This window comes from Oryza glaberrima, chromosome 5 (assembly GCF_000147395.1).
Source record: "Oryza glaberrima chromosome 5, OglaRS2, whole genome shotgun sequence".
Lineage (NCBI taxonomy): Eukaryota > Viridiplantae > Streptophyta > Magnoliopsida > Poales > Poaceae > Oryza > Oryza glaberrima.
In genome coordinates this window covers 10,261,102-10,274,135 of record NC_068330.1, presented here as the reverse complement: position 1 = coordinate 10,274,135, position 13,034 = coordinate 10,261,102, and the positions used below count along the sequence as shown (strand labels likewise).

General features: G+C 45.1%; 1 protein-coding gene across 1 annotated transcript in view; it reads left to right on the top strand.

Annotated features, from left to right (window-relative positions):
• The window catches only part of LOC127773545 (uncharacterized), a 47,797-nt gene extending 35,198 nt beyond the window's left edge, over positions 1 to 12,599 (top strand). Inside the window, exons 6-7 of the mRNA XM_052299647.1 lie at positions 3,886 to 3,952; positions 12,273 to 12,599. Coding sequence (XP_052155607.1) covers positions 3,886 to 3,952; positions 12,273 to 12,276 — 71 coding nt within the window. The 3' untranslated portion in view covers positions 12,277 to 12,599. The remainder of the gene's footprint in view (positions 1 to 3,885; positions 3,953 to 12,272) is intronic.
• Positions 12,600 to 13,034: the final 435 nt, after the last annotated feature.

Genomic DNA, 13,034 nt, shown 5'->3' with positions numbered 1-13,034 from the left:
AATGTACTGTTATGTCTTTTGGACTTACCAATGCCCCTGCTTTCTTCATGAATTTGATGAATAAGGTGTTAATGGAATACCTGGACAAGTTCGTGGTGGTCTTTATTGATGACATTCTTATTTACTCCCGAACCAAAGAAGAGCATGAAGAACATCTTCGCCTTGCACTAGAGAAGTTACGAGAACATCAACTGTATGCCAAGTTTAGCAAATGTGAATTTTTGTTGTCTGAAGTAAAGTTCCTTGGACACGTCATCTCAGCCGGAGGAGTTGCCGTTGATCCTAGTAATGTGGAATCCGTAACTAATTGGAAACAACCGAAGACAGTTTCCGAGATTCGTAGTTTCCTGGGTGTTGCAGGCTATTACCGGAGGTTCATAGAGAATTTTTCCAAGATTGCTAAGCCCATGACGCGTCTGCTCCAGAAAGACGTAAAGTACAAGTGGTCAGAAGAATGTGAGTAGAGTTTGCAAGAGTTGAAGAGTCGCTTAATATCAGCGCCCATTCTGATTTTGCTTGATCCAAAGAAGGGTTTCCAAGATGGGAAGGTGGTTGCCTATGCATCTTGTCAGTTACATCCCCATGAGAAGAATTACCCTACTCATTATCTTGAGTTAGCTGCAGTGGTTATGCCTTGAAGATTTGGCGTCACTACCTCTTTGGTACTCGTACGGAGGTGTACACGGATAACAAGAGTTTGAAGTATATCTTCACCCAGCCAGATCTGAACATGAGGCAGCGGAGATGGTTGGAATTGATTCAGGATTACGACATGGGAATTCATTATCACCCGGGAAAGGCTAATGTTGTAGTAGATGCTCTAAGCAGGAAAGGCTATTGCAATGCTACGGAAGGACGACAGTTGCCATGGGAATTATGCAAGGAATTTGAAAGATTGTATTTGGGAATTGTCAGTAGAGGTTTCGTTGTAGCTAGAAGCGAAGCCCACTCTCATTGATCAGGTTAGAGAAGCTCAAGTCAATGATCTTGATATCCAAGAGATTAAGAAGAATATGAGAAGAGGAAAGGCTATCGGTTATTTGGAAGATGAGCAAGGAACTGTATGGTTGGGCGAGAGAATTTGTGTCCCAGACAACAAGGAATTGAAAGATGCAATCCTGAAGGAAGCTCATGACACTTTATACTCCATTCACCCTAGCAGTACCAAGATGTACCAAGATCTCAAGGAGAAATTTTGGTGGGCAAGTATGAAGCGTGAGATAGCAGAGTATGTAGCTGTGTGTGATGTATGTCAGCGAGTCAAGGCAGAACATCAAAAACCCGCGGGCTTGTTACAACCTTTGAAGATACCAGAATGGAAGTGGGAGGAAATTGGGATGGATTTCATCACTGGTCTACCCAGAACGTCCTCAGGCCATGACTCTATTTGGGTGATAGTCGACAGGCTTACCAAAGTGGCTCATTTCATCCCTGTGAGGACAACATATTCCGGAAGTCGTTTGGGCGGAATTATATATGGCAAGGATTGTGTGTTTGCATGGTGTTCCTAAGAAAAGAGTATCTGATCGAGGTAGCCAGTTTACTTGAAAGTTTTGGAAGAAGCTGCAGGAAGAGATGGGTTCTAAGCTGAATTTCAGTACCGCATATCATCCACAAATAGACGGACAAACTGAAAGTGTAAATCAGATTTTGGAAGACATGTTGAGAGCTTATGCTTTAGACTTCGGTGGAAGTTGGGATAAGAATCTGCCTTACGCAAAATTCTCGTACAACAACAGTTACCAAGCTAGTCTTCAAATGGCTCCTGATGAAGCACTGTATGGTCGAAAGTGCCACACTCCGCTTTTGTGGGATCAAACGGGAGAACGTCAGGTTTTAGGGACTGACATTCTAAGGGAAGCAGAAGAGAAGGTAAAGATCATTCAAGAAAGATTGCGTATAGCTCAGTCCCATCATAAGAGCTATGCTGACAATCGCCGCAGGGATTTAAGTTTTGAGGAAGGAGATCATGTGTACCTTCGTGTCACGTCTCTTCGGGGAGTTCATCATTTTCACACCAAAGGGAATTTGGCACCGTGTTTTGTGGGACCTTATAAGATTGTCAGTAGAAGAGGTGAGGTCGCCTATCAGTTGGAGTTACCTCAATCCTTGGCAGGTGTTCATAATGTGTTCCATGTGTCAGTTGAAAAAGTGTTTAAGGGTACCCACTGAAGAAGCTAATCCTGAGCAGATAGAAATTCAAGAGGATTTGACTTATGTGGAGAAGCCAATCCATATCTTGGAGACAGATGAGAGAAGAACCAGGAATCGAGTTATCTGTTTCTGCAAGGTCCAATAGAGTAATCACTCGGAAGAAGAAGCTACTTGGGAACGAGAAGATGAATTAAAGTCAGCCCATCCGCATCTTTTCGCCAGCTCTTCTGAATCTCGAGGACGAGATTCTATTTAAGGGGGGTAGGTTTGTCACACCCTAAAAATCTTAAATTCATAAATTGTTGTTTAAATGGAATTATTAGAAATGATTTTAAAAGCCTAGAAGAAAAGATCTAATTTTAAGTAATAAATTCCAATATAAAAGTGGGCCAGATAAAATTTTATTAAATACTTCACTTGATTCTAAAGCTCCTAGATTTTTCTGGGATTTATTTGAGCCAAGGAAGTATTTTTAATAAATGGAATTGCATTTCATGAATAATTTAAAAAGAAGAAGGTTTTAAAATCCTTCTTTTGGATTTGGGCGAAAGTTGGCCCAAGTCTCTCTCTCTCCCCGGCCTGTGCACGCCCGGCCCAAGCCGGCCCAGTTCGCCCTGCTCTCCCTCCTCTGTTCCGCTGACAGGTGGGGCCCACCTGTCAGGCCCGTGTTCAACCTCTCGCCGCCAGCCGCGCCCTAGCCGCGCGCAAGCCACCGCCGCCCTTCCAAATTCCGTCGCCCCTTTCCCGATCCGATCAAATTGATAGAGGGGAAATGATCCCTTCGATCTCCTCTATCTTTTCTCCTATAGAAACTTCATCTAATTTCGTTTCGAAATCGTTGGATTCGAGCTCGATTCAGATTCGATTTTTCCCTCCAACCCTAAACCTTCCATCGCCGCCATGGGCCTAGCCATTGCCCCCTAGCCCCTATAAAAGGACCCCCGAGTCCTCCTCTTTTCGTCGCCACCTTCGCCTTAGCTCGCCGCCGCTCGTAGCGCCCTAGCCTCTAGAGCCCGTGCGTCGCCGCAGCCGAAGGAAGTCCGGTCGTGCGCCGCCGCCGTTCCGGTCGTCGTCGTCGCTCGGGAAGGCCGCCATCGGGTTTGCCAAGTCGTCGCCGTCCTCGTCCCGTCCTCCGTTTCCGCCGAAGACCGCCGGAGCATCGCCGTCGTCGTCGACCCAAACGCCTCTGCCGCTTCTACCTCGCCGCCGTCGCCGTCGGTTGCCGTCCATCGTCGTCCGAACCCTCGGTGAGTTCGCCGTGTCGCCCTCTACGTGTAGATGCCCTCCGTTTGCGCTGCCGTGCCGTCATTCACCGGTGAGCACGAGGTGCTGAGCCGCCGCCGGTGATGATGTCATCGTCGACGTCAGCGCCACGTCAGTCGTAGACCCGCGGTAGATCGGTTAGATCTCGACCGTCCGTTTTGATTAGATTAGATCTCGGCTGTTCGTTCCGTAGACCGTCCACCGTGAACCCGAGCCCGCTGACACAATAAGTCCTTTTTCCTTTTCAAAAATAATTCTTTATTGCGTCATAATTCAATTAAAATCTAAATAAATGATTTAATCCGGTCTAATCTTCAAAAATTCATAACTAATTCATCTTAGCTCGGATTTAGTTGGTTCAAGTCTCTAAATTTTTGTAAAATCGAGATCTATATATTAAAAATATCCACATGTGTTGTTTATGATTGTTTATGTACTGTTTTGGTGATTTTGCTCTTTTATGTATAGATTCCGACGTTCTTGGAGAGTCCGATTTTGCAGGAGAAGACTTTGAAAAGTTTCAAAGGCCAGCAAGGTAAGTCACACAGATCCCAAACAACCCTTTGAGCATGTTGATCCCGTTTCAACCTATTGTTTCTATTCAACTATTGCATTTATTTTTGAATGTCATTGGGTGGGAATAACCTATTGCCTTTGTTATAGCCTTTTGTTATTGATTACCTATACTTTGTCACTTGGTTAATAATTGGATTAGCTAGAACATTACATGGTTTTAGCTAAAGTAATTAGGATGCTTAGCCATGCTTAGAGACACTAGCTCATATGAATGGGATAATTAATGATTCACTATTACTTAATGATGGCATAATAGTAGCTCGTGATGGTTAATCCTGATAGGTTGATTAATTAAGATGCCAACTAAAACATGGTAATGGTGGGTTGTGAGCACCAAGAATGGGCGATGCCGTCTAGAGCGAGATGTATTACCTTTACCTTGGTATTTTCGTCACCATGAGCCGCTTCGATCGCGGACTCGTAGATGGAGAGGAATTCCTTTGGGTTAGTTTCGCCTGAATAGCGTGGGACAGGTGGGAACTTGAACTGGGGTTGGATTGGACGGATCTTGATTCCCCCACTCAGCAGTAGCCCCTCTTCGCCTCTGCCCTGTTCGCGGCACCTTGCTGCGGATAGGGCGTGGCGAAGGGCAAAGTCATGGCCTGCGCGTGAGGTTGGGCCATAATGTTCGTGTGCCCGGTTGCGATTGGTGATGCTTGGTGAGCCCCCATGGATGGGTCGAACGTTGGCTAGGACCATGTCATGGCGGCCAGGTTTGGTGCTTGGTTTGCCCCAAAGCCTGGTGTCGGTGCTTGCAGTCGAATGGTTGGTGCCGGAGCAGTATTGATGAAATCGAACTGCGGTCCTTGACTCCAAGGCGAAGCCCCCAGACCCGGCTGATTCGACGGCAACCCGCTAGGCGCACCTTGACCTGTATTCCCCTCCGGCTGTGCCAAAGGGGCTGTACTTGAAATGCTGTGGAGTTGGCTATGTTGTTGAAGGAAAGCTTGAAGCTGTGCTTGCAAAGCCAAAGCCCCTTCTGCCATTGCTAGTGGCACTTGGCCAGGCGGCTAAGAGTGTGCTTGGGCAGCGACCGGCTGAGCTTGCAGCTGCGCGTGAGGGGCCGGATATACTGCCGCGGTCGAAGGCTGCCCGGCGAAGTACACAGGCACTTGCGTGGCTTGTGGCGGAAGGGGCTGGATCGGTGCTTGTGGATAGACTTGGGGTGGGACGTAACCCGCCGAATACTGGAGGATTGGGGCCGAAGCGGCCTTGGCCCGCCTCGCTGCCTCATACGCTTGCTGCATTTCTTGCATCTGCCGAAGCATGTCCTGGAGGCGTGTCATGTTTTGTCGCATGGTTTCCATGTCGGCTTCAGCCTGTGTTTCAGGGTCATGGTTGACTTGTACAGCGGCGAGCGCAGTTGAGGCCGTAGCCGGCTGCAACGGGGCGGCTTGGGGCACCAGTAGTTTGCTTGCCGAAAGGATCTCCGCCCTGGTCTGGAGTGCCCTTGCCACCGCGGCTGCCTTCGCCACGTCAGCCATGTTCGGCACCTAGCCAGAGGCGGCAGGAGCCGAAGGCGGCAGTGATGGCACAGGCGCGGAGGCAAACGGCGCTCCTCCATCTTCGGCGATGGGCACCGAAGGCTCTGCTCCTTCCTCGGCAGCCATCTCCCCCCAGCTTCGCTTTCCTTTTGCCTTGTAACCTTCTCCTTCACGACCCTCTTCGGTGGCATTCGCTCTCAATGGTTTCGCTCGGAGGTCCCCACGGTCGGCGCCAGCTATTGTCAAAGCGACAACTGCATATGTCGAAAGACATGGTTACTCAACAGTAGTTGGAAAAGAAGTAAAGTGTATTAAATTGAGAATTTTTCTTGGGATCCCCCTATTACATGGCCCTATGAGACTATTTATAGCCTCATTACAGGTTCTTACTACTAGGGTTCTGGTTATACAAGGGAATTTACATGGTTGCCCTTATGAAAGGGACATTTACATGGGTATATAGTGTAACTGAGGTTCATGGGCCCCTAATGGACCATCAGGCGATCGTCGGCCCAATAGCCCCTAGGCTTCATGGGCCAGGATGGCTTCTTCCGTCCTTGCGGGACCGAACTTGCTATGGCGAAGTCGTCTCCCTTCGGCATATACTCTTCGCCCTACACCCTTCGCCGAAGAGGCCTTCTGCTTGGCGAGGTACCCGCGCGATTCCCCGCCTCTCGCCGTCCTTGTTCCATAGTCTTCACCATGGGGGGGCTTCGCCCTGACTAACCTTGACGTCTCGGGCTTGAATCCCCACTGGTTGCATGGTTTCGGCAGGTTTGGTCGAAGGGCCTCATGCCATACCGCCAACAATACCCGAAGGTGCATAATATCCTAAAAACTGGTTCTTGCTTTTATTGGAAAGAAAACTTACCAAGATAATCTGGGGTGTCTCGCGGCAGTGCTTTGTTTATGGTCACAAGCTCGACCATGGAGACATCTCGCTGCAAGATTAGTGCCACAAATACATACAAGATTTGCAATATTTATGATAAATAAAAGCATCCACAACCACACTTCTAATCATGTTAGAAATGAGGACCATAAGGTGGTTATGGTTCTCGCACAAGTAAGTGGTACTAATCGGACAGAACTCTGAGGATTCTTTATGTGAGCATGATTCCTGAGGAAATTTGAAAGAGAAACCTTCATGCTCAAAAGTGTCGTTCTCATCCTCCAAAGTTGATGTCTCAAGGTTGTCCATGGCCTGCAGGTTCTCCTTCTCAAGAGATGCTTCATGCAAGAACAAGGTTGTTTCTTGACAAATATCAAGAACAACATTTTGATGGCCAGAGGGACAAGGTTCACGCTCGATAAGAGGTTGTGAAGGTGGTTCTTTAGAGTGCAATTCAAGGGTCTCGCCAAAATCTTTTTGAATGAAATGAAGATCGTCCTGTTCTAGAATAGACTCAGGAGACTCATGAAGCAGAACCGCCATTACTTCCTCTATCGGCGTATTATCAGGGAGGATGCACATCAAGGTTTTCTCATAATCAGTATGAGGATCATCCCTGAATTTAGGAGCGCAACCCGGAGCTTGAATTTCTTTGGAATCCGGCGATGGCTCCACGGAGGACTCTTTAGTCAGACCCGAAGATGTTGAAGGCTTGGGTTCAGTCTTGGCAAAAGAAGGTTCCTCCCTTCCTGACACAAATGTTTCTAGATGGAGTTCAACATACTACCCGATAAACGAGGTATTTTTTGATATGCGATCGAGAATTTCCTTGCCTTCAGCGGGAGTTTTGTGCATGAATGACCCTACAGCAGTTATGTCAAGGTAGAGTGCAGCCTCCATATCTAAACCCGTAAGAAAATGTTGCAATAGCACGTAATCGGGTAAAGACAGAGTTGGGCCAGACTGAACTAAGTTAGTGAACCTTGACCAGGCTGGACCAATCGATTCTTTATTTATCTGCTGGAAACTCAGGATTTCTACACGAAGAGTAGTAATACGGGTTACAGGGAAAAATGTGAGGCAGAACTTTGTCTCGCAATTTCTCCCAGTCACCGTTTACACACTTGATGGTAGATGTGTACCATTGTTTCGCTTTCTCATGAAGAGAAAATTTAAACAATTTCCACCAAACAATCTCTTGCTTCATGCCTCGAATCTTAAGGCACGAGCAAAGCTGCTCGAATTCCCGTGGGTGATGGTAGGGGTTTTCCTGGCCTAAACCAGAGAAAGATATCTCCCTAACCATACTGATGAATTCAGGACGAATTTCGTTGCCAGGTGTTAAAATAGGATCCGATGAAGGAGGTGGCTCGTAAAATTCGCCCAGAGGAGCCGATAATTGGAAAATTGATTGTGGCTCCATCGGTTGAGAAGGTTTTACAGGAATTCTTCTCTAGGATAGCAGGGGTGAAGGTAGAAGAAAGAAAAATAAAAAGGATACGAGGATGAACAAGGTTCAGAGATAAACAGCAACCGTTCCCCGGCAACGGTGCCAGAAATGCTTGTTGGTATTTCTTACGATCACAGATAGAATCCGCAAGCGCACGGATATACCGATGTAGCACTTCCTCTACAGAGTATTCCATGGGTATCGAATCCAAGGGAACGTGTGTGGTTATCTCCTCGTCAGGTTCATCCAAGGACACAAAGCTAATGTGGGCAGAGGGCAGAGAGGATTTCCTAATGAGAAATAGTGCCTAGGCAAAGCTTATGTTTAATCCTAACGCAATACTTCAGGCACTGGCAACCCGCTGTTCCCAGATGTCGCTCTACTACATACCCGGATAGGGAGGACTTAAGTGCTCTTGAGGGCTGTCACCACCTCTACACCCACCTCAAACGTACTGTGGGATACGCAGCAACCACTGGAGATTAATTACCCAGACACCGCGTCTACGCAATTAATAACTACTCTAGTGCCGATCAAACACTAAAGCAATCACTATAAATAAATAGACTATAGTGAACAATGATCCCGTATGCTAATTAGGAACTAACCAAGAAGTAATTCTCACTAAGCAAAACTTAATTACTCAGAATGATATTTCTATTAAAGTAGAGTTATAAACAAAGTACAAGAGATAAGAGAGGATTACCGACAACTTCGGAATTCCTACGACTTCTTCTACCTTACTCTCTACCTATTCTAATATACAATAAAGTACGCCAGAGCCTCTTCAGCTCAGGCTTTGGTGTGTGTTTACAAGTGAGGATAAGAGGGGTATTTATAGGTGGAGAAGTGCCTTGGGAGTGTGGACATGCTCCAAGCATCCAAAGAGCATCTTCTCTCTTGTGTTGCCAAGTGTCCAATCTTATGACGGTTTCTACCAGTGAAACGGCCATAACCGTCATTAGGAGGCGGATTGCTACTGAACTGGACTTGGGCTGGGGCGAACAGCCTCTGCCAGGGTTCGGCCGAACCCGGTACGGCCCCGTTTGCTCTGGTTTTCGTCCTAGACACTCATTTTAGGCCCCTCAATTCATTGGTATGAATGTTTGGCCCATTTGGAGGTGTTTAATTGGGTTTCTGGGTCCAAAACTCCATATGTTCAGATACGGGTTTGATTCTCCTCCTCCTTCATGTATATTTCCTCTCAACATAGGTAGTTTGTCACCTGCATATGAATATACACCAACACTAGTGGAAATCATTCGAAATAAACCCTACTACTATGGTTGATGTTTTGCATTTATGGTTTTATGTAGGTATTGACGATGTAAATTTTGTATTTAACAGCCGTCAACACCAGTACTGAGCTGTCACCATCAGCAACCCACCTCTCATCCGCAGCATAAAACCCCAAATAATGATACCCGGTAATCTAGACACCACGCCTAAACTACCAAATACTACTATAATATCATCGTCATGACATAGAGTAGTTGCAATAGCAAACATTATACCCGTACCTATGCATCTCCCAGATAAGCTAGCAGTATAATCAGTATAGCATGACCATAATGCAAAGTTGGCATTCATATACTCGGAAAGTATTTCAATACCAGAATTGTATAAAGAAGAGTATTCTAAATAAAGTACAAAGCTTACAAAAGAGGAAAGGAGAGCTACTAGAGCCATACCCGAATTCTTCCGAAGGCTTTCGGACTCCGATTTCTATTCTATTCCTACTCCACTAGCTTAAGAATACTAAACTAACTTGAGAGAATATGAGAGAGATCTTGCTTGGAGTGTCTGGAGGAAGTGAGGAGGTGAAGTCCTTTTATAGCTGAACTATGACGGTTACGACGGTTGGAATGGTAGGAATTACCCTCCTACCGTCATAGGGGCTTCATCTCAGCCGTCCAGCCAAAAACTGGATCCAACGGTGGCTAGGTGCGTTTGGCCGAACCCACTGGTTCGACCGAACCAGGGGCTAGCCCATCCAGCTCACAAGTTGGCTGGTGGCCTCCTCTACTGCTACTTTCCATAGACTTGTGAATTTTGGCCCAATTCATTGTGTCAATTCTGAGTTCTTGGCCCATTCATGCATAAGTCTGATTCTTGACATCGTCCGATTGATTTATCGTCTGGTTTGATGTTGATTCTCTTTCACTTTATGGTCATTCTCTGCAAAAGGTTAGTAAACCTAATACTAGTGGACTATTATTATTCTAACATAAATATGCATTACAAGCATAACTAGTTCTCCTCTATTTTGGTAATATTGACGGTCAAAACTTATCGCTAACGACCGTCAACAAAACCCCCCAAGCTTATACCTTTGCTCGTCCCGAGTAAAGGATGAAAGGAAACAAGACTTGGTTGTTGATTAGGTGCTGCTAGTATGCTGTATGTCTCAAATGTACAGGTGCAAGGTATATGTACTTTCTCATATTAAATAATCTTTGGCACGGTTGCTTACCCTTACCCCTGATTCTCACGAGACACTGCATATCCTTGCCTTGAGCGGTTGAAAGACAGAATAGCAATTAGCGCACTAATCACCCAATCTTTATTCAACTTTTTTCCGGAAGTTTTCAAATGATTTTGCAAAAGAAATCCAAGTTCCTCAAATGATTCACTATGTCTCTCCAAATGTATCAATATGAAGTCCTCACCTTTTTACCTTTTTGATTCCTACTCTAAGGTTTGATATGTGGAGCTTGGTAGGGATCAAACATGGCATACTTGCATTCACATTTATTACTAAGTCAAAAACATAGACTAAAATAGATTACCAAACATACTCAAGATCAAGATCGTGCAAAGTGTGTCTGTGATATATGGTGGAAATGTGAAGAAAATTAAAGAAAATGTTACTCCTTTGTGCTTACTTCCATCTCCCAAAAGATAATATACCAGGAGTATTTCTATGCCATTGCTGGGAATTATATTTCTAGTAATGTTGTTAAGAAACACCAACAACTATGTATACTAGAAGTATAGGAGTAGATTCTTTTCTATTTTCTTTCCACTTAGCTTAGATAATTTAGTAGGAGAATGAGTAGCTTCATGCTTGTGTGTCATTCTACCCTTTGGATTATATTAACCCCTGCTTTGACTATGATTATTACAAGTAATATATAAATTATTAGTACAGTTCTCTCTATTATGATCTTCTCACGGGATTAAATAAATACGATACCCTTGGAATACTCTCGGGTCAAATGCTACAATGGTATATCCGTGCGCTTGCGGAAAAACTCTGTTACCATAATATACCAGGAGTATTTCTACGCCATTGTTGGGAATCATATTTCTAGTAATGTCGTTAAGAAATACCAACAAGGACCGAAAGCATTTCCTCTCGCCACAGCCCTTTCGGTGCTCCTTGCAGCATCTTTCTCAAGACTTCCAGAATTTTGCCATTTTCTCTTTCAGCCGCCCCGTTCGCTTGTGGGTGTGTGACCGAAGCAAATTTGATTTTGAAGTTTAGCCCCTCACACATCTCCTTGAACTTTTCAGACTTAAACTACTTCGCATTGTCAGTGATGAACTCCTTCAGCACATCGAATTGGCAGATAATGTTTTTCCACACAAATTTCTGCACAGCTGGCGAAGTGATTGACCCAAGGGGCTCTGCTTTGATCCATCTAGAGAAGTACACTATGGCAACGTTGGTGAAGCAATACCCATTCCTGGCTATGGGAAATGAGCCGATGACGTCCAATCCCGACACGGCAAAAGGCCATACGGTGGTGATTTGCTGTAGTTCATACGGCTGGGTGCCTTGCCTCGACCGTTGCACTGGCTACCTTACACATTTTTTCACCTGTTCGACACAAAACGTAGAACGGTTGATTTGGAGGGATTATTTTCTCTCTCTGGCTATTTTCTAGGTCACTGGAATGGATGATTTGCAGGGATTTTTTGATGGGGAGAATTGAGGTAGGACGCAAATAGGTAGGTCCATAGTTGATTTTCGCTAAGGGCGTGGATTTTTGGTGGCAGAAGGCTTGAGGATCTCAAACCCTAGCTTTGGCGGCGCTGTGCGTGAATAGGAGCGTGAAAGGGGTTTTGAGAAGATGATTGTTTCAGAGAAATTTTTATAATTAGTGTATCAAAAGATACTGTTCATTTGGGTCAACGCCTGTGAAATGTTTTCAGCCCGTAATACCAGGTGTGGCCTGTCGTGCTCTCTTATAGACATTGGCGTCTTTTGCTTAGGCATAAAACGCGCATGATTAAGTACACGATACCTTAAAATCCTTTTATACCGCAGTTGTATAACTCGTTAGGAGATGACACAAAGCATTTTAAAAGGTGCCTAGTGTTGGCGGCTGTTAAGTACTCATTTTATACTGCCAACATCGGCGTAAAATTCAAATAACAAGACATCCAACATAGTGATAGGATTTATTTCTAATATATTTCACAAGTGTTGGTGTATATTTGTATGCAGGTGATAAACCCAGAAGTTTGGAGGAAATCCAGACTAAAAGTGAAGGAGAGTCCTATCCATATAAGAGTTGGTTCTTAAACTTAATCGAATCTATACAGGATAGTCCCAAAACTTCGAGAATTGGATAAAGCAGGCTTAGAGGGAGAGATGGGCCGAAGGCCAGGCCAGGACGACCTAGCTAGGGTTCGGCCAAACCATCCTTTCCACCGTTTGATGTGAGGTTTGGCATGGATGCTCCGGATCACTCCTTGATGATGATTGGAGGGCACTTCGGACATTTCCCCTTCTACAACCGTCATTACCTACCCTATAAAACAAGCTTCACTTCTTCACACTCAACACACTTGAGTTGAATTATAAGAGGCTCTATTGTACTATTTTCTATACTAGAATTAGGAAGAGAGTAGAGTAGAAGAAGTCGGAGGGATTCCGGAGTTGTCGGTAATCCTCTCATGTTTATTTTATTATGTTAATTACTCTGTTTTCAATAGAAATATCTCTCCGAGTAATTTAGATTTGCTTGTGAGAATTACCTCTTGGTTAGTTCCTAATCATCATACGGGATTATTGTTCACTAAAATATAGTGATTACTTTAGTGAGTTATAATGCTTAGACGAGGTGTTTAGGTAATTTATATCCAGTAATTGTTGCGTGTCCCACAGTACGATTGAGGTGGGTGTAGACGTGGTGATAGCCCTCAAGAGCACTTAAGTCCTCCCTGTCTAGGTACATAGTAGAGCGACATCGGGGAACAGCGGGTT